Source organism: Pollachius pollachius, assembly GCF_949987615.1.
Source record: "Pollachius pollachius genome assembly, chromosome: 10".
Taxonomy (NCBI): Eukaryota; Metazoa; Chordata; class Actinopteri; order Gadiformes; family Gadidae; genus Pollachius; species Pollachius pollachius.
Genome location: NC_136943.1, coordinates 9,147,795 through 9,175,088, shown reverse-complemented (window position 1 = coordinate 9,175,088; position 27,294 = coordinate 9,147,795). Strand labels below are relative to the sequence as shown.

Here is a 27,294-nt window from a genome sequence, read left to right as displayed (position 1 = left end):
CCCAATTGGCCCTACACAATATTATTAGCAGTTCACATTATAGCCTGCATCGAGCCTCAGATACGCTTGGCGGCGCTATTGGTCCGAAATGCATGGTCCACCTCCCCGTACCCTACCGGCGGCTATGTGTTGCGCGCCTAGGCTTCAGAAAAAGAGAGAGAGAGAGAGAAGGGAAACTTCACAGAAATGGCGGAGAGTGCAACGTCTCTCAAAGGCTTGCGAGCCCAAATGGGTAAGAAACACGTCGGCCGTCTTGATGATGAATGCATCGATCGCTCCTTACCCTGGTGTATTAGTGCGTGGTGTTTTGTTGGCGACTGCCGCTTCTCGCTTGTTTATGTGTTGGTGTTTCCTCACGCGGTTAGCATACTTGGCTAGCTTGCTGCCCGGCTATTTGCTGACAATGGATATGCTTGGAAGTCTGCAACTAGTTTCCCCTTGTCTATCTGGTCAGCGATCATGCGACTTATTTGTCCCCAGTGAAATGCTTACTCTTGCACCGGCGTTTGTAGGGAAACGAATGAAATATCAACGTATCCTAAACTTTTTTTATGCCTGAAGTGGCTTGTTTAGGAGCTCGGTGGGCTGCTACAGTTGTACATTTTTTCCTACCAAACAAGGGATTTACATATGACTGCTTAGTGATAGGTGTGTTTTGTGGCGCGATAAGTGAACAGGATGTATGCACTTATTGGGTAGTTAACAACGTCGACGAACCGCTTGTGGAGAGCCCTGGACGTAGGCACATAACGTTGATGATGATGATGATGACACATTATTGGCTGATCAATGAAACTACTCGGACCCTCTGGTGGTCTTCCCTGGTTGACCATAATGAGGCTTCTCCTCACCATGTTGACCCATCCTTTGTGATGGGTCACGTACAAAGAACTCCTGTCAAACACCATCTCAACAATGTACAGCGTCGCTCCCCACCCAAGTATTGGTTTATGTCGTTGTTTTCGTCATTACTGTCCTATTCGCTTGATTGCTGCTCCGGGCAATTTACCGTTTATTTCATGTAACCGCAAATCAGGTTTGCAGACAGTTTAATGCCGCAGCGCAGTCGAGAAAAGTAAACCGTTCGACTTCCTGAACCTAACCCTAACCCTATGTTGTTTTTTAGGCCACCATTGTCATGAGTTAACGGTATCGTTAAGCTTTTTTTGTTGACATATGGTATTGCCCTCTCCCTCTCGGCAGTGAAGCCATACAACAATCTCTGACCTGGTTTGATGAGTTCTAGACGTTGTCATTAAAGCAAACCGCCATTATATGACATGTCTGCAAAAGGTGAAGGGTAATTGGCAATCAGCTGGGATGTGTGTCAAGTTGTCGCAATATAAATATATTTATATATAGCGATTAGAATGGCAATAATGAATAGAGATTTATTGTGATTTTCCACATTGTGAATTTGTAATTAATTTAATTAACCGAATTTAGCGGTTGCAGACAAATGTAATTGGTAAGCTCTTCGTTAATTTTTTTAGCTGGCCCCAGTCGTTCTTAACACAGATGTTTACTGTGTGTCTGTATCAGAGTTTGAATGCCTACTTTGTTTTCACTCAAGCTGCAGTCGGGGCTCACTGGTTGTTGCGAGGGTGTTTTAGGGAGTTCTCTGCATACTCGAATCGTTTGTGGACTGGCTCCATTTTCGGTGGTTGTTCTGAGCTAAAACGTGGCCAAAATTCGCTTCTCACTTCATCCTGTATGATTTGTGCATTCGTTCAGTTGACAGACATGTCTTTGATTAATGCAGCTCTGTGGAAAAAAAAATTGTCGGATGATTGTAAAAGGAAAAAACGGTTGAGTGACTTCCAGGTGTCTGAGTCAAGTTATGAACGAGTGTGTTGGTCTCTGTTGTATGACAAGCCTCCTCTTCAGAGGTTTCCTTCCACTACTTTGTGTCATGGCACATTATTAAATGAACGTTGCCAGGGAGCCGACCTGTGCATAAGTGTGTGTCACCTCTACAAGTATGTGAACCAGGAGGCTATGCACCATCTAATTATGATGGAACATCAGACAAATTGGAGACCCGCCGCAAGGCTACCGCCCTCTTTTTTTTTTTCTTCTACTCTTTGGCTCGACCGAAGGCTCCTACAGAATGTAAAACATGAGAAATATTTCTGAACCGGGTTAAGTTTGACCAAAGGAGGAAACAGACCAGCCTTGATTTTCTTGGCGTAATTTCTTAACATTATATGAACTCTCAACAGAACCAAAGCCTCATGTGTTCTTACCGTGGTTTGATTGTGTTGTGCGCATAGTCTAGTCATTTTGTATAATGTTATTTGTAGGAAATGGCAGTCCACAGGTCAGGCAAGATGTATTTGGTACCACTGAAACACAAAATTGTAAATATTTGAATGGGAAATATTAGAATTTGCATATCAATAGCCTTTGCTTTTCTTTTGTGCTAACCTCAATTTACAATGCTATTCACATTCTTTTTATTTAATGTTTTTAATAGACTCGGTTCCCAATTTATATTTTCGAAACACAACAAACACTTTATGAATGTATACCATCCCCTTCTACAAGATCTCTTTTGGATAGAGGCCTTTTTAAAAGTGAGACCCAGATGAGACCCCTGCTGAAGTCCAGTCAGGGAACGCTGTGGTACCGAATAGAGGATGGGACATCGTCTCGCTCGATCCAGAAATAGCTGGCTTACCTTAACATGACGAGGGCCTAAGTAATCCCAGAGGTGTATGTGCGTTACTTGTCTCAAAGGGTCTGAATGTTATTTAATAAAGTTGACAATGCTATAGCCATAACATGGTATAGCATGGCAAGGCTTATTGCATGGGTAAGGGTTAAACACGGATCTGCCCTTAGCTGGTATGTTGGCAGTCGACCCGAACGGGTCTTGGGCCTGCTGGGCCGTTTCCTGTTTAGTCATGTCCAGCTTGTGGAGGGATGCCATCGGGGGCCCCGTGGTGAGAGACGGGACTGAACTGGGCTCATAACAACCCTACTGCCTGGAGCGAAGGCCCTAACCTATCCGGTTGACCCACAAGTGGCGCTGATTGGCGCTGGGCTCCATCTCATGTTGTCCAGGCCTTGTATCATATTTTTTATTAGCATGTGTGCTAGTAGAGGCAAAAGCATGATCGGTGGATACAGCGGTTGCCGCGACTGCTGGTGGTTTTGCCGTTTCTCCAAAGCTTTAATTACAATATTTTTCCAAATCAAGCCCTCGGTTCTCAGTATCCTACTAACGAGCATCAGCAAGTGTATGCTAATCAGTGCTTATCTCCATAGTGATGGGGAGATGAAAGGCAGGCGTCTTCTCATTGGTTCCGTGCCCTGTGTCTACCAGGACAAATCTGGGCTCTCACGAGGCCAATGGAGAAGTAAACAGAAACGATGCTCTGTGAATGTGCTTGGGTGACTTGTATGTTTCTGTGCGTGTGTCAATAGAAAGTACTTTATATTTGAATCACCCTCAATGGCACGTGCTCTTGTTTGACTTCCAGGGCCCTGGATCAGGTCACTGCTCATGGCTCTTAAGCTGGGAGGCAGGCTAAGCCGTATACATTGCAGCGCAAAGCCGGTCTAAAGTTTGGTGCTGCGACTGTGCGCGTGCCTGAGATTAGCGTCTTAATGTTAGAAAGACTTTTTCTTCCTGTTTCCTTTTAACACTGCAGTGCTGCTGCTGACCTACTCAGCCATTTTTTCTCCCGCCCTGCGCTTTCCGGTATATTCTCAGTTGTGTGATCACATGACCAAGCTGATTCGGATCCTTCACGGTGTCACGTTTCTGATGGGACGTCCTGTGGATGAGATGTGGCCAGCTGTGATCCTTGGTTTTTTCTAACTTGCGATAGAAGATACTAATGTATTGTAAGGTAACTCATCTGCTGTGCATCTGATAACCTTGTTATTTGCCTACTATGGAGACTTTATTTGCATACTATGGAGACGTTATTTGGATTGACAGAAAGTTTCTTATTTTAACAGTCTGAAATTCAGTTGCTTGCAACACTATGGCAGTGCTGGGAACATTCATCGCAAGACACAGAGGCTGTTCTTATTTCATAGAATTTTTTTTTCTGATATGTTTGACTAGAACTACTTGGTTCAACACAAATTGATCACTTTTAGTTGTGAACAGCTGCAGTGCTTCAATACAGGACAAAGTGTATTCTTCTATGTAAATTAGCCATATCCTTATGGTATGATCAGCAGGCCATCATCCTTGGACATTCAAATCCGATGGTCGTCTAACATACATGTATACCTTTTTATTTACCTCCACCCTCCCATGGGATTGACTGGAGTGTAGCGTGAGAGCAAAAGTGAGCTGACCTAGTGCACTTCCTCTGGGGATAAGCCGCAGACCCGTCCCCTCTGTAATCCACTTTGACCCTTTGGAAACAACTGTGTTCTGCTCTTATGCCAGTCTCTGGGCTTTTGGGAAGGGCAAGTCTCGTCAGCGCATTGTCCTTTTTTGAGGATTCTTTTATCAGGACATGAAACGGGATACCTGGCCCAGGTCGGGTTCAGCGATGCTTGATAAGCAACGGCAGTTAAGATTACATTTGGGGAAACGGCTTACTCTTAGGTCCAGGGCTGGGAAATAGGCTGTATCCCATTTTAACATATGGTGTTGCTCTTCTAAATGACACTGATCAAATTTATATTGACTTTCTTTTTAATGGAGACAGATTTGTTTCATTAGTTGTGGCGGTTGTGTGTGTGTGTGTGTGTGTGTGTGTGTGTGTGAATACAATACAATTGTTATCTTTCAACTTGTGTTTGTATAGTGTCTCCCTTCTGAACTCCACGTCAATGTACATGTTTGTCAATGATATTCCAACCATCAACTTTTAACCCGGCTCCGTATATTCCCACGTATCCGATCGGAAGCCTCCTCCTCTGTGTACACATTGCAGCCACCATCACGCCCAGCAGTCGCATGACAAACAAAAGGCACGCAGGCTCTATTTGATAGCCAAATGAGTGCACAAAGGCTTTACCGCTCAATTTGTCCAGGTCACCTTGTGTTACGAGAAGCCACCGTCTCCCTCCGGGGTGGGTGAGGGAGTGGACAAAACGGGCCCTTTATCCTCTCCTCGTTTGGCTGAATGAGGAATACGATTGCCGACGGCCTCGCTGTTGGTCAAAATAGCCCTGATCCACCCTTGTGACATGCTTACTTCACTGTGACTCGGCCAGTGGTATTATTTAGCCTACTTCAAAAATAGCTCCCCCAAACCTATTGATGGCTCTGGTTGGGTGCTTGGAGTGTTGAATGTTGATGTCTTAATGTGATTAAAAGTCAACTTAATTATGTTATTTACTGATTTCCCTCGAGGCATTGAAGCCTAATTTGCTGAAATCTGTAATTATATTACTCACAAATCAACTGTGATAATTGGGGCCTTTTGGGATTTTATAGTTTTTTGATTCTAATCAATGAAATAGTGCTAACGGCTAATTTCCTGATTACATTTTAACATTTAAATATCAGCCATTCTTCCATTTTTCTTGGCTTCAGACGTAAAGCAGCAGTGTGAAGCAATAAATAATGCATGTTGTGAACGGAATTAAAGGAGAGTTCTAGGCCAAGCCTGAAGCTCCAGTGTTCATCAATAATGTGAGTATCACATGAATGGTTACCTCTCTGCCTGTGTCAGCAACTCTGGCACGGTGGAGGACTTGCACACACACAGACACACACATACAAGGGCATGGACACGAACGGACAGAGGGAGGAAAGTCTAGCCACGAGGGCGCTAGGCTACAACCAGGGCTAATAAAGCCTCATCATCCCCCCACTTCCTTCCCTCTATCGGTCCATTAACTCTGCTGTTGCCCTCGTCTCAGTTTTGGCCCCGCTCAGGAAAACTGGCTATTTATGCCTGTTGTTGTGAACCCTGGACACATAAAATGCTGGCCAGAATCCGGCGAAGAGCAGGTTCCACTAATCACCCAGCCGACATGCAGCCTGCAAATGTGGGCGATTACATGCTCTGTACTCGGGATTACAATCAGTGTGGGCTATTATGCTCGGGGGTGCCCCTCTGTGTTGGGTCTGGTCTCTGTCTGGCTTGCTGTGTAATGCTAACATTGATCAGCAATGTTGAAACCCCCCACCCCACTCACCCCGGCGCCCCATGCTCAGGGCAGCCATCTGAACTTGAAAATAATCGAAACGGGAACGAATAATGGTCAATGAGAGCTAGTTTAAAAACGATTCTGTCCAACCAATCTTTAAAGCTATACATTTTTCCCATCATACTTACAATCGGTATTGACCTTTTTTGTTTACATTTGAGATCTTGCTCAAATGAACTACAACCACAAGGGGACAGTTCGATTTTATGTCTAACTTCGACAAAGCTATGCAATGCTACACCCTTTGGTCCCCATCAAGCCGTTGCTACCAAGCAGCACTGTTCTGGTCCAGATCAGGACGAGACGTTGGCAGGGCCACCCCCCACGGCTGCCCCCTCTCTCCCGATGTCCCAGCAGCCTATCACATACCCTGTGTGTGTGTGTGTGTGTGTGTGTGTGTGTGTGTGTGTGTGTGTCTAGCCACTGGTCCCACTGTGTGCAGGGACGGTGGTGGGGTACGGAGGGTGGGTGTTAACTTTTGGCAGACTGAATAGCAGGATTGTTCTGTAGATTCAAATCCGGCTGGATCGCTCCGACACTTGCATTCCTATGCAGGGAAGACCGCACTTCGAAATCGTGTTTCCAGAAAGCGCTCGCCGTTCATTGGCTCGGGTTCTCCAATGTTGTTGACATGTCGGGCCAGGCTGGGCCGAGTCGTGTGACTGACATTACTGTGTGTGTGTGTGTGTGTGTGTGTGTGTGTGTGTGTGTTCAGCTGCTGCTGCCCAGGCCCAGGCAGAAGAGCGCCGCAGCCTGTCTGGGAACAGCCCAGGGCCGACACCACCCAGCACAACCGCTAAACCTCAGGGGCCCAAGCCAGGTAATGGACACCAACGGTCAGCTGGAGACGTGCTAACCTGGTGACACAAAACAGGGGACGAACTGACCCCTGCCACCAGTTTCAATCAGTTATCACCGCTGTGTAGTTGTACTGATTAAACTCTCTCCTGGCATCAGCCCCACTAGCTGCTCTTCATTGCTGTAGCACACAGTGTGTGTGCTACAGCAATAGCACACACACACACATCTGTGTGTGTGTGTGACTTGACGCAATCAATGTGTGTGCGCTTTCAGTCATCGACGGTGCCGTAATCAGGATAGACGAGAAACTACGAGTAGCAAAGGAGAGACGGGAGGAGGCGGATCGACAACAAGGTAGGATGCCGAGGGGGGCGGAGCTACAAAACCGTAATGGTAAGACACTGACCGATCAAAGCCATTAGCCTTTGATTCGTGTTTTAAATGCTGTGTGTGGCCCTTCAGTCACACAAGCTATTAAACACATTGTTTAATGAAGCAGTCGTCAAGAAAAGACTGCTGTGAGACTTGATATTGTCTGGGATTTAACTCTTCGCCACATCATGCAAGGAATTCTAAACATTTTGTGGACTCATTCACTCAAGCACTCATTTAATTGCGTAGACATTGTCGGGCATGTTGACACAAGCCATATAAAGCCATACGTTCAATTTCCATTGTATTTGTATAGCCCTTAATCAGCCTTACAATTTCAAAGGGGTTAACAGGCCAAATATTTATGACACCTTCCTTACCCAAGCCCCCCAAAAACTCCCTTCAATTCATACTGGTCGTTCTTATCACCTCCTCTATCCCCCCCGTCAGCACTGCGAGATAACCAGATAGTGGAGCGGGAGCGCAAGGCCAAGCTGCAGGTGGAGCGACAGATGGAGGAGCGACAGAAGAGGCTTGACGAGCAGCGCAGGAAGGAGGAGCAGAAGCGCTCCGCCGTGGAGGAGAAAAGGAAGCTGAAGGCAGAGGAGGAGAAGGTAGCTGGCTGCCTGACCCCGGGGCCCAACCCTAGGACATAGACCCGGGGGGGGCCTTACAACCCCAGGATTTAACCCGGGTCCCCTACACACTCAATACATGACCCTTGGCCCCTACATACCCCAAGAAATAACCCTTGGCCCCTAAACACCAGTAGGACATAAACCTGGGTCCCTACATACCCGGATCATGAACCTGGTCCCCAGCGTCACTTGGGTCCCTACACACCCAGCACATAACCCTGGGTCCCTACACCAGTGGGGCTTAATCCCCGCCCCTACATGTCCCCGGGATATAACCTGTGGCCCCTGGAGCAACTCTGTTTATTCTCAATCAGATCCAAAATGATTGCACGTGGTGAAAACAATACGACCGCTTTTCTTTGATTCTGTGTATTTTGTTGCTGTTAAACTTAGTTTAACTACAAAATAGTTTATATTGAAATGAAATTAAGCAAAAAATCGATATTGTGCAGCGCTACAGCATCTTGATGGAGGTTTCATGTTTCTTTGTGTATTGATTTAGTCCTCTACCCAATGTTTCTGAGCAGGCGCATCTCTAAGCCTAAACTTTACAATTCAGCAGTTTTTTAAGAAAGGTGTATGAAATGCCTATCTCCCTGCAAAAAAAGGATGCAATCGTCAACAGAATCTCGGCCTCCATTTGAGATCCAGAGAGTTTCTGCAAACACAAGTTGGCCTCATTGATTTCGATGTCAGTGGAAAAGATCCAACACAGAATCTGACCCGACATAGTTGTGTCTGCCCTCGCAGCATTTTAACGGTTTATGTTGTCTAACTTTAAAACTATAAGTGCCCGAGCGGCAGATGAATGGCCTTCACTTATCCATCGCAAATGGATAGAGGGTTTACTTTGGGAGCAGTGTAATGCTGTGCTGGGGGAAACTCTCAGTACTCCTGTCCCATTGTGTGTGTGTCTCTGTTTCTCTGTCTCCACTTGTCTCTCATTCTCTCCCTTTCCGTTCCCCCCCCCCTCGCCTCAGGAGCACTACGAGGCGGTGATGCGGCGGACCCTGGAGCGAAGCCAACGGGTGGAGCAGCGTCAGAAGCGATGGTCTTGGGGAGGTCTGTCCACAGACTCGGACGGACGAGCGGGTAAGATGCATCCCTTCCTCCCGACCACGTTTTCTCATGCTCCCCATTCTGTCTCTCACACTTTGCCACTGTTCTAATGTTCCTCAGCTGCTATTCATAGTTTCTCTCTATATCTCCACCTCTTTGTTTCTAGCTCGCTCTCCTCCTCTGTTTCTCTAGCTAGCTCTTATCGTGCTAACTCTTGATGTCTCAACTAGCTATCCCTCTTCTCTCTTTCTAACTGTCTGTCGACGATCTATGTCCCTCATTATCCTTTGCTCTCTCTCTCTCTAAACAATGGCACAGTGGTTTGTTTGATGTCAGGACAATAAACCACCCATGTCGGAGGATGCATGATATCCGGCCACGTCCTCCTTTTTGTTTTGTCACGGAGATACCAAATGTCCAACGGTCACTTCCTTGTGGTTCTGTATATGCCTTTCATAACCCTTTCTTCTGCAGATCTGTTTAGCCTGTAGGAGTTTGATTACAGGGGTATCGAAATGAATCAAGTATCTCATCTCGTCACAGTTGTTGAACCAGTTGTGTTTTTTTATAAGGTTTTAACTTGATATACAATGCATTACCGTACATATATTTCCCTGGGTGTGCCTTGTCCCTCTGTGACTTTTTTATTCAACTAGTCTCAACGCTCAGTGTGGAGTTCCTGCTTAATGGCTTTTTTCAGGTCTGCTCATTCCACATCCATGGAGGTTTCCTGTGCCTGTCTCTCAGCCATGTCCATGTCCTGAGAGACCTGTGTTTCTCCCCCCTCCCCCCACAGGAGACTCTGATGCCAGCGTCTCATCTCCAGTAGCTATAGAAATCACCCCTGCCTCGCCACAAAAGCCCCCAAGGAAAAAGCAAGGTTTCGGTTGTCATTTACCCACCATCGGTGTTGCCTCACCACCCACCCCTTTCTCACCTCCACTGAGGAAGGGAAACACAGCATGGACTCGCACGTGCACTGTTCGTCTTCTTTGTGGGCTTGGATTTCTAAAATGTTACACACACACACACACACACACACACACACACACGACTGTTGCTTGCGCTCTAACCAGTCGGCCACTAACAACTTCCTGGTTCCTCCCCCACCCCCCGCCCCCACAAACCTCTCTGGGGAAACCAAGCTTCAGTGGAATACCATGTGTAAACATGTCGGCTGTAGACTTTGCTTTATGACTGTTTGTTGGGATCTGTTGGGCCGGGTTGACACGTTTTTAATCTACTCAGTATGATCAGATGTCGGACCGGTATGTCTTCTCGCCTTTACAGCCTCATGTTCTTGCCGCTCTTTGTGGATAATTGATTCTCATGAGCTTGAGTTTGGATGGAATGTTCTGCGGTTCGTTCTACAGGTTTCCTCGCTCTCTCCCCCCCTTAACAGTGCTGCATTCGAAACCAAAAAACGCTTGGCTGAGATAAGCATCTGGATGTTTTTTGTCTACGTTTATCCTCCAGCAAATGTACTGTTCTACATGTTACACTGTCATCTGAGGTGCTGCTTCACATGAACTTTCTATCTGTGCACTACTTGTATAAGTATTCCATTAAAACATATATCTTTTGTATGCTTAGCTTTATTGATATATAGTAGGCCCCAGAGCAAAGGTTTAAACAGTGTAAAACATTTAGATGCTCCTAGGGTTCTGCCTCCTTTCCTGTGTCCAGCCCACACAACCCTTTTCCCATTAGCCTCACTCCTGTTTGTTTAAAAATAAAAACCTCCTCCTCCTCCTCCACCCTTGTCTGTCGTCCACCTCCTCCCTTCCCTTCCTCTCCACCTCCTCCCTCCCCCTCCTAGTGGACAAGCGCTCCACTTCCACCATGAACCTGAAGCAGTCGGGCGACGCTGCCATCAGCAAGCGCCTTTCCACCTCCTCCGCCACCCTCATCAAAACCCCTGATAAAAGTAAGTCTCCCCTACCCTTCTCCTCCCCGCTCCTCCTGCTAGTCTGACCGGCCACCCCCCATGACCTGAACCCCTCGCCATAGGTGGATGATCAGCAAGCAAACCCAGAGCACGTGGACGTTAAATGAACAAGTGCAGTGCCAGTAAACCAAAAATGTCTTCGGAACAGGCCAATGACTGCTCAAAGTGAGCAAAGTGTTGCTTGGAAAATGCTGATGGGTCGTACCAGGTTATTTTCGTCACCTGGTATCGCTTGTCCTCATAACCTGTGCTCTGCTGCTGTCCCTGTTTGATATAAGTGGGCTTGTTTTTGACTTTCCCTTTTGAAATGTCTGTCTGGCAGCTGATCGTAGGCGGTCCGCAGCCAGGCCTTCTCTGACTGGCCACCCGTTTTTTGTAGACTTTGAACTTTGACCCCTTTTTCCCCTCCTCCATGTTCAGGGTTTGACACACAAGCTAAGCGGTGCACAGAGCGAGACGGGTAAACCCAATGATTTAGCTCCCTGTCTCTTGTTCCAGCCTATGAAGACAATCCAGCATGGGCACTGATTCGGATTAATCGATAGCATTCCCTCACTCTACATTATAGGGCAGTCATGCAGAATCATGATTTTTCATACAGGCCCGCAAAGCAGTGAACAGCGATACTCGTCAGTATCTGAATCATTTAAATGTAAATTTGCCTGCCCTGATTCATCATGTAAAAGTAGTGATTTTGATTGTCAAACAAGGAATTACCATAATCAGCATAATCTTTCAACAGCATCATGAATGCCCGTCAAAGTCATCAATATTGCTGACAAATTTTTCGTCCCTCAGGATGTGATGTTGCTCTTTATTTGTGTCTACGGCGGTATTTTTTTTGTTCAGTGCCAACCCGAAGGATCCAAAAGTATTTAAAAAAGAAATCACATTGTTGGTGATCTTATCAACTAACCAATCGTTGCAATTGGTCTGCTCAATTAGTTTAGCATGTCTGATGTGTGTTGAGTGTGTGTGAACGTGCGCGGGCGTATATGCGCGTGCACGTTTTTTCTGCGATCGCACGCACACTTGCTGCAGTCAAATCAACAGCGTGAGTGTGGCTGAGTGTGAGTGTGCTGTACGAGTGCTGCCCCCACTTCACCTCGCGTGTTTCATCACTATCCCTCAGGTGCTAAGCGGAGGAGTGCGTCTTGTCATCGGTTGCCTAGCAATGGTATTGCTCCTCAGGCTAAGGAAGACGGCAAAAAGCCCCAGGTGGAAAAGCCAGGTGCAGGAGTACATCCACGACCCACCGCACACGCACCCCTCATAGTGTCCCTCCCTCCTGCCTCCTCACTGGCTTCAGGAGGAATGTTGTGGAGGAGGGATATGATCCCTGGAATCAATGCCCTTTTAAAGCGAGGGCTACAGCAGTAACAACCACACAGCCGGTGTAATGGATAGACTCCTACCGGCTGACGGGAGCTCTAGTGGTCAAATGCTGACATTGCTGTTTCTACTTTAGTGGCGCAGAGGTTGATGCGCTGTTTGTATTTCAGATTGCTTGAGATGTATTTTTGTAATCCGTTCACTTATTCAGCGATGGCAGGAGGAGGGACGGTTTTACCCCCTTATAGCTCCCTGCCTTGCTCTCGGCTATGACACAAATTAATAGTGACAAATTGAACACGCATGACATCTAAAGGCATCGGCGGGGACTTCCTATTTGGTCCCCCCCCCCCCCCCCCCCCCCCCGGCGGGCTCTGTGATTGGCTATAACCCACCTCTCTCCTCTATAGGCCGCAGTGTGATGAAGAGAAGCTCCTCCCTCTCTCGGGGGGGCGGGGTCCGAGCTCAGACCCCTCCCGCCAAACCCGATAAGGGCGCCATGGACGATCCAGGTGGCTAGCATGTGAAAACGACGGGTCACTTTTTAACTTCCTCATCGCCATGCCTGCATCGCTTAGGGCGTCCATCTTTAACCTAAAGCACGCCCCCGTGACTCATCATCGGCTTGTTTCTCGCTGGAGCTCTCACCGACGTTGCTCTATGCTATCCTTGATGTTATTAACGTGTTGAACACGTTAATAACATGGTCTTTGGCGCCCCGATGTGCGCCATGAAGCTGTCCAGTCCACAGGCGGCCAAAGCTTTCTGGTCTTCTCGGCCCAGGTTGACATCAAGATCCCTTGTTGCTTTAAGGCAGCGGGCCGTGGCACCGCCTCTTTTCTAATCGTCCGATAAGCTCTCTTACTGTACCCTTTTCCACAAGGCGCTGCCCATGTTGTCTGCCTCACACCTTTTCTATTCCAACCCCCTTTTTCGGTTGGACTGCGTATACCTCACTAACGGCCAATCTTGTTTTAACCTCATTCTTTGAATTGTTTTGTTTGCCTGCCAAGCATTGCTTACGTTTATTCGTCCCCCCGATCCCCCTCTCTCTTTGTGCCCTAAAACTAACACAATGATTTGTTTATTTGTCACAAAGTGTTTGCTGTTCCCCCCCCCCCAGATGACGTCAGAGGGCTCTGCGCTCTGGCGTGCCGGTGGCGCGTGTGTCCTCGTGTCGGGGGGGCCGGCGCGGCACCGTGTGTCACCCCACTACTAACCAGCGATGCTTCTGATTGTCCTCTGTAGCCGTGTCAACATGTCCCCGCACATTGGCGGCGCACATTGTTCCTGTCCCGTGCACCCTGTCTGGATGTTGTCGTTTTTTTTGAACGTGTCAATAGTTACCCTGCTGCATGTTGCTGTCTTTTTGTGTTGTGTCACGGTCTGAAATACAATGCCGTCCGACTTGTATGCAGGAGAGAGAGAAAAAAGGCAAAGCCGACAAAGCAGGACTACAGGTTTCCCCAGATAATCCCTTTCCAATTGCCCCGGAGACCCGCGTATTTTACCCCATATTTTTGTTATTCATAGACTGCCATACCGTTGAGGCAGGCTCTAGATAGCCGGGCCCAGACAAGCTAGCCATGCGGCTGCACTCCTAAGGCTAGAACAGAACTGACAGGTCTGTCAGCAACAGATGTCCTCTTTAACAGGGTCTCCGAAAGCCATTTAGCAAGAAGTGTCCCCCTTCACACACGGTTTCTAGGGCCCATATTTAGAGACACGCAATGGTTGGCGCTCCATATATCTCTTCACTTAACTCTCTGTTGATTCCTCCTGTTGGTTTAAAAACTATTTAGTCACAAAAAGGGTCTTCAGTTGATGGTTTAATTTTCTTATTTATTTTTTCCCTGAGAAACAAGAGCTCTTTTTTCCTTTGGCAAATTTAAGGGGAACTATAATGTCTACCTTTTGTTATGACGACTAACATTTCATAATGGAAAAGCTTTACCTTCCACTTGACTGCAATTGGTATAACTTCATTTCAATAATAATGTTCCATACCAAATTTGTAAGGACACTTAAGAGCTCTCGTCTTCTGTCTTTTGGCCCGTGCTATGATCTTCCCCTTTCACGTCCCCTAGAAGCCAAGAAGTCCCCCCTCTCTCCCTCTCTCTCTTACTCCCATGTTCTTCAACTAACGGTTTAATTGTTATTCCTTCTCTCAGCCACGCCCTCCGCTGTCATTCAAGGAACCACTGTCTTGACCTTGTTGTCCTTCTGGTTTTGTGATGACTTGCTATTGTTGCTGGACATTCAAGCTCTGGCCTGGCTCTCAGTACTCTGCCATGGCTCCCTTCACTCGTGAACCCCTACATTTTACACCATTGTAGTGATGTCTCCATGCACAAAGCGTTGTGAAGAGGAGCTCCATCCAAGACTACTGAGAGCCAACCTTGACCATTTGCTTCTGTGTGTTGATTCCCCTTCCCCCCCCCCCCCCCCCCCCCCCCCCCCCCCCCCCCCCCGGACGGTTCAAAACACATGGTGATCCTCCTTAACCTCAACCACTTACTCACCACCTCCCTCCCCTCTTTTTTGCCCCCCCCATCCCCATCCCCCCTCCCTCACTTGCCTCCTCTTTCTTCCTGGCTTGTGTTTTTTTTATCTTTGTCCTCCACTTTATTTTGGGGTTGGTTTCGGGGTCCGGTTAGCTCGCAGGGCCCAGCAGGCATGCGTTGCGGACGGAGGGGTCCTGAGCCGCCTGCTCACCCCCACCCAGGCCTCACTAGCTAGGAGCAAGAGTGCCGCCGCACTGTCCGCTGACGGAGCAGACGCTGCAGGTAACCTCCCACCCGGAGACCTAGGCAGGGAACCCTCTCTAGCCCCCCCTTCCCCCTCATCCGTCTCCACCTCCTCCTCACCCACCCTACCCCCCCACCCTACCTTCCCCCCTCCCATCACATCACTAGAAACACAGGCCCAGTCGACTCCTTGCCGTACCCGCCCACAAACCTCCCGGCTCCCGGTCTGGAGACCGAGCCCCGCTATAGACCCTGACTCTATTGCTGTGCCATGATGCTGACGGGTGCCTTGTTGGTGGTGGTGTTGCTTATGGTGGCGGGTAGACATGTTGAAATCATGGCGGTTTGCTTGCAGCGTCGACATTGTTGCATTCTGATTGGCTATGTTAAAAAAGTGGTATTTTTTGCAGTAGGATCAATGTACTTTGGGGAAACGGTTGCGTACCATGAGATGCGGATCCTCCCGAAGTGCTTCCATCGTCTTGAGAGTCCTAAATCTCAGACGCTGATTAGGAGTGTGGTAGCATGGCCAGGTGGACGGCACAATGTGTCTAAGAAGACCCTGGGCCACTTGCTGGGAGATCTCCCATAAGCTGCTTACCGTGTGTGTGTGTGTGGTGTGTGTGTGTGTGTGTGCGCGAGAAAGAAGGCAACTTGGGAAGCAGTATGCAGCCCAGGGATCCAAAAGGATTTGAGCCGCAACCGTTTTAAGTGACCTGGGCTGTCCCTGCTGCTGACAAGTTGGTTGTGTGGCGTCGCTGATTGATTAGCGTTTGGGGGTCAGTGTGTTTTTAGGTTTGATGCCTCAGGACACGTGCGCGGACTGGCCTCTTTTCAAAGAGTTGACTTCCTTTTTGATTCGGTTAAACTTTTGTTTCTGTTCATTGGGTCATAAATCTCTTACGATGAAACAACATGAGCCTATTACCCGACATTTGGTCGATTCTCCCAATGATTTCTGTTCTTGTTGCTGTTTTGTGGTCTATTCCTTGAGCTCTAATCGTCTTTGAAAGAGCCCTACATTGTTGTTTTTTTTTTGTCTGCCTCCTCTGCTGACAACCCTTTCCAGGGGTGTCGTTTGAGTCCATCGACCCCGTCATTACAAACCCATTAGGATGTATGGATCGGCTGCTAAGCGCAGCCCGCTGCTGAAATGTGAGGCCCCGTCGCTCGCATTAAAGCACCAACCGTGGCGGGTCTGGCAGCTCGCAGCGGGGCCAAGCTCACTCATGCTAGCACCGGAGAACTGTAGAGTCAGAATTAATTACCGGCCACGTTTGGAACCTGTCGGGGTGAGCTCCCCATGCCTCACCGACGGATTAGCGCTCAGGGCTAATCCCTCAATGTGACACAGCAAGCTACACTGCTACTACACTCATGCTTTTATTCACCATCGGTGCCCCGGCCTATAAAATGCTAATTGTTTGTAGCCTGGCCGAATTTAGCTGCGCCGTATCGCGTGTTTGTCCAAGCTTAGGATCTGTTTACATATGAAAAAGGGCTTTTGTGTGTCTGGCTTTGTGTTTTTATTTAATGGGAGTGCTCTGCGTCAGTCCACCAGCCTTTTTGCTGTGGCCTGAGGCCTGTACTCAAATCTCAGTGCAAACGTGTATCTGGACTTTGATTAGTTAAAGGTCTGACATGTTTGATTGACGTCAAAAATCATTTGATTTTCTATTCTTGCTAAATCGAACGAACAAAATCGATATAACGACCAGCATATGTTTGAGGTTGCTAACTGTACTGTATGTGGCAGACGTGTGTGTTTGCTAACGTGCATGTGGATGTTGGTGTGTGTGATTTGTGGTATTTGCTCACCGTTGTCATGCGTTGTGTGATGGTCGTTGCCGTGCGCTGAATCCCGAGGGCCGTGTTGTACCTGTCTGTCTCCATCCCCCCCGATCCCTCCCTGCCACCTCCAGCTCTGCCAAGGCTTGTTATAAACATGCTGTTTGCTGCTAACAGATTACTTTAACTAACGCTTAGCTGTTTGTGTTTTTGTTTTTTTTTCCTTACAAAATCAACTCCACATTTCTCTCCACGTTTTTTCTCTTCACATCTTCTTTCTCCATCTCGCACTGTTCCTCTCCATCTCCCACTATGTCTCTCGCCATCTCTCTCTCGCCATCTCCCTCTCTGTCTCTCTCCATCTTCCCCCCTGTTTCTCTCTCCCTCTCCGTTTCTCACTCCCTCTATTTCTTTCTCCGTTTCTCCCTCCCTCTATTTCTTTCTCCATCTCTCTCCATCTCCCTTTCTGTCTCTCTCTCCATCTCCCTCTCTGTCTGTCTCTTACTCTCTCCCCATATCCTCCTCTCTTCCTACATCTCCTCCCCCTCAATCTATTTTGCTGCTTTGCCACCTGCCCTCGGCCCCCTGACTCGGCCCTCTCCCCCCCCCCCACATCATCTCCCCTTCCTCCCCCTCCTCCACCACCCTGGTCTGGTGCTGCCCTGATCATCTCCTTTACCAGAGTGTCACATGTGTCCTCGCTCAGCCTCGGCCAGCCCGCTGCAACCCCCGGCCCGCGGGCCCCTGCGGAGCCGCAGCATCGACCGGCAGAAGAGCGGCATGACCGGCTCCGTCTCGGCCGACGGAGCTCTGGACCCCTCTCTGGTAATACCCTCCTGCCTCAAACCCTACCACCACCTTTCACGGTTTATAAGGTGGCTGGTGATTTATGGGTTAGAAACACATGTATGTATTGACGTCACAAGAATTTCATTTTTGCCTGTATTTTTCTCACTGCCTGGTAACCTGCCTGAGGTCAGATGTATACGAAACCAGGTCAACATTATGGTCTTCAGAGTGGGCGATGGAACACAGTTGAACATCAGCATTGCACCTCCTACCAATAGATACAAAACAGTGTCGGCTAACAGGGTTGAAGGTGAAATGTCTTGGCTTTTAAATTGGATATGATTTATAATTGACTAGTTTTAGATGTAAATACTTTCTATTTACCTAGGGGTGTTGTTGGCTTTGGTTGCTATTCTGTTGCCGTTCCCTACAGCTAACCTAATGACAAGGTAACACGCTAAGGCTTACGGCAGGTGGAATGCTGATTCTCTTCCGCCACAAAGAATCAGATCTGGGGTCAGATTACAGGAGGATCCATTCACCTGGCAATACCATCTCCGAGGGCCACTGGTATCACTCCACCTACAAGCCTATTGTGTTCACTTGTCCTATGCCGGAGCTTAACGTGGACCAGCTACAAAGTAGCTCTACAGACACACTGGACAGGTTGAGGTCAGGGTTAGCATGATGGCTATGCTAGGAGGAACCTGGTAAAATGTAGACCTGAGTCAGCAGTTGCAAAGGAAGAGGAGGGACTGATAGCCCTGGGTTGTTTCTGTTAGTGTGATGCATTTAGAGTTGCTGTCGCATTAAGCTGCCCAAAGGGCTCAACCACGATGCTACAATCGAATTTACAAAAAAACTGTTTGTCTTATAATGTACTTGTACATCACGAATTAGCTACAGATAAAACTCATCCCTTGTTTTATAATTTTAAAACCCCTGTATAGTGAAGGCCTTGTCAAATAGTTTCCGTTGCTTGTCAGCCATAAGAGAGAAGTGTTCTGTGTCTCTATTTCTCAGTTGCCCAGTATACGAATGTCCCTTTATAGATCAGCTTCTTCTCAAATTCTTTGTGGGTCTGAGGAATGAGACTATAATTTTAGGCTCATTACGATATAGATGGATATGGGCTTGGCTCTTACCATAATGAGTCGCAGCTCTTCATTCATTCTTAAAACTTCAATGATTTGTATTTTAGTAGACAAGACACGCAAGCTGTTAAAATGGCAGTACTAGGCCGTATTGTGCCTAGTTTGGGGTGAGGAGTGGCTGTCTCTGTTCTCTCTGGGTCAAACCAGCCAGCCAGCAAGTCTTTCTCCGCAGTGGACACAGTCAGATACTGTCCCTGTCTCTGAAACAATGGCGGCCACAGTAGCGTGGTTCTACATGGAACAGATTGGCCCATGCAAAGCGAGCCGCGCCCGGCCTCAGGGCCACCTGTCAATGACCGGCGATTTTTCGGTACTCCCACTTTCCATTCCCCGCCTGCACACACTCATATAGTGTGCCTGGGGAAATTAACATTTATTTGAATCCTATGTTACTAATCCTACGTTTATGTTTGTTATTTCTTTACTGATGATGCTTTTGCAAGGCTAATAAATAGTAACAGGGTTATTCTTTGCGTCTTGCAATCTGACTTGCACTGCATATACTGATAAGATGGTATGTGTGACAGTATTGGCATTATGTGCAAAATGGAATAATCGTGTGTGTCAATTAAACAGGCAGTATTGTTGGATCAGTATTGCATCGTGTCGACAACGTCTCTAGGTTAAGCTCCTGCATGCATAAGAAAATCCCTCTATTGAGGTTTCTCTGTTGTTGCCTATAGTGGCTATAGATGAGCTTGACAGTCTGAATAGAGAGGAATGGGAGTTGACGGTCATCTGATTAGACAATGGCTATGTCTGCTCTGTTTTTTTCTTATCACTTCCTCCCCCTCTTCCTCTTGTCTGTTAAACAAACGATGGCTCTTTAAGCCCGCTGTGAAACCAAGGCAGATACACCTTCTGAAACAAGCAACCACAATGTGTTGACTGCAAGGTTCAGTGGTTGCCTTTGCATTGCATCACAATTTGAGCAAATCCGGGTCATCTAGGCCCACCTTTTTCCGCGGCGGCTTTGTGCATATAGGAAATGTACATTTGTGTCTGTGTGTCTTCCATGCGTCTGTACGCAGTGTCTGCGGACGCTCTGGCTGACCTTTGCTGCATCCGACAGCTTCTCGGAGCCAAACATGACACGTGCATTAAAAATGGATGAGGAAGCAGTCGAAAACCACATCCGTCTAATATTACTCACCGATGAGACCTTTGAAGCCATTTTAAAGACCCAGTCAAATCTGTACCGTGGAGAAAAAGGCAACAGCTAGGCACAAGAGCATACGCGTAGCATTTTACCACCTTCAATAAGACGGGGATGCTCTCGTTCCATCTTAGAAAATGTGTCCGTTACTCCATTTAGATTTTGTCCAATTAATTGTAATAAATGTATAAACAGGCATATGTGTCATGATCTCACTGTTTGTCAAGGTCGGAATAACAACATGCAGCTCCCATTCCATCTCTTCCCCCCCACCTCTCCGGACCCCTAGAAGGACAGAAGGTTAACTTCGCCCATGAGCCAGCGCCCCCCGTCCCCGTCCAACACCCTGGGACGCAACAGGTCACCCTCCCCGGCGCCCCCTCCTGCACCCAAGAGGACCCCCTCCCCGGCGCCCAAGAGAGCCCCCTCCCCGGCGCCCAAGAGGACCCCCTCCCCAGCGGCAGCCAAGTAAGAACACACGCAGAACTGATGTTACCCTCTCCGTCTCCAGGGCTGCCGTTGGTTTGTGTGACTAGCGAGGAGTCTGTCACTGTCTCGTACAAAACGACTCCCTTCTCTCTCTCTCTCTCTCTCGTCTCCTCCCCATAGGCAAGGCTCCCGCTCCCGGCCCCCTTCCCCCGGCGCGGGGAAACAGCGGCCCCCGTCCCCACAACCCAACCCCCCGGCCCCCGCCTCTAAACCCCCTCCCATCCAGAAGCCGGCTCTCACCCCGACGGGACCCCAAACCCTCCGCAAGAGGGACTCCAAGTCCAAGGATCTTTTGCCCGGCCTGCCCGTGCACCCCCCGTCCCCCGACTCGGGCCAGGCCAGCGCCTCCCCCAGCCCCTGTCCCGCCCCGCCGGCCCCCCACAGCAAGAGCAAGGACAAAGACGGTGAGACGCCGTGCCCGTCTACGCTGTGGGGCACACAGCAGAACGCAGCTGCAGCTGACACATTGTTAGTGGCAGTAGTACACACAAGGCATGAGAGAATGCACTAGATACAATACAAACATATGTTTTGCATTCATTTTCTACATATTAGATATATTAATCACCTTTTTTTTTCATTTTTAGAGGAACAAAAAAGTCATGAATATATATTTACAATAATCATAATAAACATAACAGTACGAGTGGAATACAATATCAAATCACACCCTTATATTGGTAGTCCTGCTCTCATTTCCTGTGTTCCTGCTACAGGATTATTAATGCTGTTTGAATGGCGTCTTCAACAAAGAGCTTGTTATGGCCACGCTGGGCTCGAGGGAGGGTTGGTCCGTCCGTCTGGATGTTGGCTCGCACCTAGGAAGGGTTATTAAATATCCAACCAGGATGTTTGTGATTTATGTTGACACTGTAGCGGACGCATGCGACACTGCAGTACCGCTAACGCACCACTATGAGGAGCGATCGGATTTTGACTAAGTACAGTGACCTTATACCGCCATCTAGCGGGCAAACCCAAGAATCACAGGATTGCGTCTCCCTTTTTTCCCGACGAACTTTGTTGAACTTGCAGTCGAACACCACTGCAACAGAGTTGGTGCAGTTTGACCCAAAGTCTGAAACCCCTCCCACCCTCAGCCCCACCCCCCCTCCTCCCCCACCCAGACCCTCACAGTTACCCGGACCCACAGACTCACACCACCTGATTGTTCTGCAACCGGTTGGTGTTTACAGACGCCGGCATCCGTGCGCTGGCCCCTCACAGAGGGCCCTTTGATTAGGCTGGGACCGGGGGATCATGTGAAACCTGCACGAGTCCCCGGCACCCAGGCTGTTTGCGAAGCCGCCCCTCCCTGACCCGCGCTCCACCTCTCTGTAGTCACCCCCTGCTCCGCCGCTCGTCCACTTCAGTCACCCGCTCGACGTTATGCACTCTCGATCGCGCTGAGGTCATCGCGGTAGACAGGAAGTCGTCTGACCCACGTTGGCTTTTGTTCTGCTGATCGTAACCTCTGCATCTTTTTTGGGGGGGGGTTCTCCATTTTTTTTTATTCCCTTGGCTGCGGTAAAGACCCCAAAGCGATGGTGGGGACCAGCTCCAAAGAGGAGGCCGCCAAGATGCTGGCGGAGAACCGCCGGCTGGCTCGGGAGCAGAAGGAGAAGGACGAACAGCTCCGGGTACAGAGGGAAGAGGAGGAGAGGTGAGCAGGGAGCCGCGCCAGTGCTATGCACAGTGGCTGAACGGCTAACAAAGCAGAGCCTTCATTGTGCTTTAATTCTTCTGGATCAGCCGACCGAGGGAAGAATGCGCTTAGGAATATTGTGTTGTTGTTCACTTGAATAGGGGAAAAAGGGTTTAGGCCATTAACGAAACCTTTGTGGTGTTTCTTTTTGTTTCCTTAAAAGTGACATATAATATGTCACAGTCGAACGCCAGGCGGTATAATATGGTGGTATAATATGTCACAGTATTATACCCCCAGGCGGTATAATATGGTGGTATAATATGTCACAGTATTATACCCCCAGGTGGTATAATATGGTGGTATATTATGTCACAGTATTATACCCCCAGGTGGTATAATATGGTGGTATAATATGTCACAGTATTATACCCCCAGGTGGTATAATATGGTGGTATATTATGTCACAGTATTATACCCCCAGGTGGTATAATATGGGGATTAGCCGTAACAAGCCGTTTTCTGACATCATAGTTGGGCTTGTCCACCTAGATGTATGACGGATGGATGAGCAACGTTTGCCACCGTCCACCGGGTAGGCTGGTAGGCTGGTCGACTGATCTATCTAGCGTACATCTAGGTGGGCACGCCCACTTTTTCCAAACGGCTTGTAAGGGCTAATCACCCTCACACGTGGTGGCATAACATCGTCACCCATAAACCCTGGATCATAAAACTAGGAAGGGGGAGGACTGAACTGTAATAAGCAGTGTGGACTGGCTCAGGAAATAAAACTAGCTTGTTTCGAATGATGATCTCCTCTGCGTCCTCTTCCCCCTGCGTACCGTCTCCTCTCCGCCTCCCCCGAACCCTCCCCCCCTGCGTACCACATCCCTCCACCCCCACCTCCCCCGTCCGCAGGCTGAGGAAGGAGGAGGAGCAGCGGCTGGCGGAGGCGGACCGGCTGGAGCGCGCGGCGCAGCAGAAGAGGCGGGCGGAGGAGGAGGCCCAGCGGGCGGAGGAGGAGGCGCTGCTGGCGGAGGAGGACCGGGTGAGGCTGGCGGCCGAGGAGGCCCTGAGGCAGGTGGAGCTCCAGCGGGAGCGCGAGGAGGCGGAGGCCCGCGCCCTGGAGGAGGCGGAGCGGGTGCGGGTGGAGCGCGAGCGCGTCCTGCAGCAGAACCAGCAGGAGCGCATGGAGAGGAAGAAGGTGACGTAGGGGGGGGGGGGGGCGTTCAGTGGGAGCTAGGGCTAACGATTAATCGAATTCAAACAGACCGTGATTTGCAAATCGCAAAGGCTGCGATAAAAGAAAAAAAATAATAATTAAAAAAAATTCAGGGGGGGATTTGTTCCCCTTACTGACAGATCAGTAAGATTTACATTTTTGAGATGTTAAAATATAAATTCATGAATCAATTCAACTAAACACATAGACCTGGCCTAAAGGAAAGAGCAATTTATATGTTGACTGCTTCCAATGTTGTGTTGGTCATACTATAGAATCACTTATTGCTTGTTTAGTGAATAATACACAACGTAAGGAACTTTAAAAAGAAAAATCGCACACAAAATTGCAATTGCAATATTGGTCGAAATAATTGCATTTAGATCATTTCCCCAAATCGTTCAGGCCTAGTGGTACCCTGGTTTGGATGGATGGTCTTTTTGTTTGTAAAGTTTTGTTCAGCACAGATAGTTTTATGGGTTAGGCTATAACCCGAGGCAAGGCTGATGTCGGTCTTATTTATTTGCACAGACATGGAACGACAACGTAATTATAAATCATGACCATAATTAAACGCAATGAACCATATCGCCCTCATTCGCTGCCTGAGGTATCGTCTGAAGCTGTCTGCGCACGCGCATACACACACAGCCGCGCACGCCCACACACACACACACACAAACCCGCGCAAACACCCTCACACCCGCGCGCACACACACTCAAGCACTATAACAGTGATACATTTCCAACAAAACGTAATGTTCTCTGTGACAACTGTAGCAGGCAAAGCGAAGCTAACACTACTTTCGGTTCATTGCCTATTTGATGCAATAAATATCTTAAGTAGGCATTCAAACATTCTATTCTTTTATTTTAGAGAATTGAGGAAATAATGAAGAGAACAAGGAAAGGTGAAGACAGCGATAAGGTGAGTTCTGTTCCCTGTGTGTGTGTGTGTGTGTGTGTGTGTGTGTGAATAGGACATGTTTGGTGCCAATATGACGATGTTCATATTGTGTGCGTGTTTGACAATGTGACGTTTGTATCTCCTGTGCAGAGAGACGGTGATGATGATAAAGATGACCAGGACGATGGTGAAGATGACGTGGACGACATTGACTGTGAAGCTAAGGGTGAGATCTTTCCCCCCACCTCACCCCTCACCATGGGACAGCCCTCCGCTGCTACCCATCGCTGCATGGCACTGCTCTCTCACTAGGCCTTCTTACAGCCCGCCTATATCCGCTAGGGGTGGGGATCACAGGGTACCTCACGATGCGATACACGGCTTGCGATACCGATAATATCGCAATAAAGCGATTCCGCAATCATCAGTATTTATTACACGGGTCTTCTCAAGGCCGTGGAGCGCTCCGTTCACTTGCATGGGCTCTTCACAACTTCCGGCGGTGAATTATATTTGATAATTCACCCTTGCTAAGTATAATTCACCGCTGTCAAGGAAAACAAAGGACTTTTTGCCTCTAATGACGTCTTTGGGAGCACTCCGCAAGTAGTCCGGTAACTTGTCAACCCTAGCGTCTTCGGTTGCTAAGCGACGTCTTTGGCAGACTATTTCTCTGCTGATCAACACTACGAATGCTGGTAACCAATACATTTTAAAAAGACACACCATGTGAAGTTATTTTTTCGAACAGGACACCTCCACTGCGCGTCGGTGTCCTGTTTGTCCTGTCGGGGCTAATATTCCCGATTATGACCGGCCTTCATAATATTCCTGATAATGACCGGCCCTTACATATTGTTTGACAATCCAATTTGACAATTATTTAATTAATTAAAATATCGATTTTTGGGGCGGTATTTCCTGTCTAACTCTTCATGAATAAATTATTAAAATGCAAAATAATTCTCCGATTATTTATTTTTTTTGAATTATATCGATATTTAGCGTCAGTGTATCGATTCTCGTATCGCACGAAGAAGGCCGACGGCACATCGGCGTATCAATATTTGATCAAACCCCTAATGTCCGCCCATGCCCACATATGTATTCACCCAAGGGGGATCCTCCACTGACTTTTTCCATCCTGGTCTTCTGTTGCGTAGAGGACGACATGGTCCATCACGAGGATGTGGACAGGGTGGCCGACGCTGCTAAGGAAGAGGAGTGCTGCGTGGCCGCTGGTGAGCCGGCCAGCGAGAGGCAGACGCCTGTGGGCAGCGTCAACGGCCAGTCGGACACCGACGACAAGGAGAACAACAATGACATGAGCACAGAGGGGAGCCAGGCTGTCAGGTATGGCACGCACCCACGCAGTCACGCACATTGATATCGTGATCCAAACCAAAGATGCAGATATTTGTATGAACTTCCTCTCCCCCACTTCTTACCAGCAGAAAAAAATGAGCAGGTAATAACGATGTTATCCCTGTTGAAAACCAATGAGCACTCCCCTTAGCACTCGTCTGAGCACTCCCCGAAGCACCCCCGAGGCCTCTTCCGCTTAAGCCCCTCCGCATGCTTCATGTGGAAACGAAGTGGTACCAACGAGATGACGCGACTGCGGAAAGAGCCAACAAATGCGCACCTCACCGAGGTGTTCTCCTTTACCATTTCGTGCGCCTCTTAAGATCTAGTAACGTGCACAAAACTCATGCACGTGACATCGACGCAAACATTATGTGTGATGGGTCCGATTTAGATCTGATATTCCCGTCTCCACGGAGACCCAGCTGGTGTTAACGAACGGAGCGTTCCGTCACCCCGGCTCACCGCACTGAGTAGGAAACAAGTGTGTCTGCTGGCAGTCCGAGTGCAGCTTCTCATGTCCTGCGCCCCCCTCCCTCCAGCCCCATTCCCAAGAGCCGCCTGGTGGAGGGCTCGGAGTTCCTGAACGAGGAGGACGCCTCCAAGGCGGGCCTGGTGCCGGGGGTCAACGGCAAGCCGGGCCCCTGGAGCTTCGAGGAGCTCATCGACCTCAACGTTCACTCCAAGAACCGGCCCCTGCTCCAGTCCGAGGACTGCAACCAGGGCCTGATCGACTGTGACGGCGCCTCCGACGGGCCCCCCCGCGGGGCCTTCGAGGACAACGGGGCCCCCGGGGTCAAGAGCATGCATTCCTCCCCCCAGCCCCTGGAAGCCCTGGCAGGTAAGGCCCCCCCCCGATGAGAGGCCTGCATCACCTCAGAGGAGAGAAGGATGGGGGTGGGGGTGTTTCAAGTTTAGTTATAGTAGGTATGGTTTTTACTAGTGGTACCCTCTCCAGAATCTCTCCATGTGTAAAATGTGCACGTATGTAGTACGTTCTGCCTGATCTAAGCAAACTATGTATTTTTTCATAATGAGGTTTGTGTTATTCTTTTTTTTTTTTACTCATGACCTTTGGATTTGAGAGGGAAATCTTTTGTTTACATTTTTTGAATGTTTAGTTATTTTGTTACATCCTCACCGAAACCAGGGTCAATGTGTGTATTTGAATCTCTGTCCATTACATATAAGTGTATATTAACTCGCGTCTCTGTACTCTTATCTCTGCAGAGGTTTGAAGCCCCTGGCGCCGCTCTCTGCCTCGTACTTTTGCACTCCTGGATAACCCATCCAGCTGAGCTCATCCAAACACTCCTTCATTAGCCCCTCCCCCTCCATTCAACTGCCCCTCCTATTGGACCTTCTGTTCTCACCCGGACCCTTTCAGCCAACCAACGTAGGACCGCAAGATGGTGGAGAACGGTACCTCCAGAACTACAAAGAAAAAATAAGATCATACCGTTTCAGAAGAAATGATGTACTCTCCCATCAGGTCATTCTTTGTCCCCTCAAACTTCTATGTGCATGGTTTAGTTTTCTCTGTTTTGGTTTATATTTCTAAATGTTTTTTATGGTTTTCATTTTGCCAGCAGTGAGGTGTTGTAATTTATAAGTCCTTTTCTCTTTTGATGTCCATTGCTGTTCATCATATGTCGTTTCTCTCTCTCTCTCTCTCTCTCTCTCTCTCTCTCTCTCTCTCTCTCTCTCTCTCTCTCTCTCTCTCTCTCTCTCTCTCTCTCTCTCTCTCTCT

The 27,294-nt window shown here is 48.5% G+C and overlaps 1 protein-coding gene across 9 annotated transcripts; it reads left to right on the top strand.

Moving 5' to 3' along the window:
- The first annotated feature begins 153 nt into the window (after window positions 1–153).
- On the top strand, window positions 154–27,294 carry map7d3 (MAP7 domain containing 3). Of its 9 annotated transcripts, none has more exons than XM_079744672.1 (20): window positions 154–232; window positions 6,845–6,949; window positions 7,204–7,284; window positions 7,753–7,916; window positions 8,921–9,032; window positions 9,796–9,879; window positions 10,819–10,926; window positions 12,080–12,178; window positions 12,690–12,791; window positions 14,937–15,065; window positions 17,521–17,639; window positions 20,203–20,381; window positions 20,523–20,806; window positions 21,936–22,065; window positions 22,969–23,254; window positions 24,150–24,200; window positions 24,330–24,405; window positions 25,343–25,532; window positions 26,087–26,385; window positions 26,775–27,294. In XM_079744672.1, exons 1-20 carry the CDS (start codon window positions 187–189, stop codon window positions 26,780–26,782), a joined length of 2,652 nt encoding a protein of 883 aa, XP_079600798.1. In that variant the 5' UTR covers window positions 154–186; the 3' UTR covers window positions 26,783–27,294. The 9 variants fall into 9 exon arrangements, with proteins under 9 accessions (XP_079600798.1, XP_079600797.1, XP_079600799.1 ...); XM_079744671.1 differs by having other exon boundaries at window positions 17,497–17,639; XM_079744673.1 differs by lacking the exon at window positions 9,796–9,879 and having other exon boundaries at window positions 17,497–17,639.

Bases quoted from the DNA above. Each gene is read 5' to 3' on its own strand.
- map7d3 (XM_079744671.1), top strand. From the start codon at position 187: ATGGCGGAGAGTGCAACGTCTCTCAAAGGCTTGCGAGCCCAAATGG. The intron at 6,950-7,203 runs GTAATGGACACC...GTGCGCTTTCAG, and splicing joins ACCTCAGGGGCCCAAGCCAG to TCATCGACGGTGCCGTAATC. The intron at 22,066-22,968 runs GTGAGCAGGGAG...CCCCGTCCGCAG, and splicing joins CAGAGGGAAGAGGAGGAGAG to GCTGAGGAAGGAGGAGGAGC.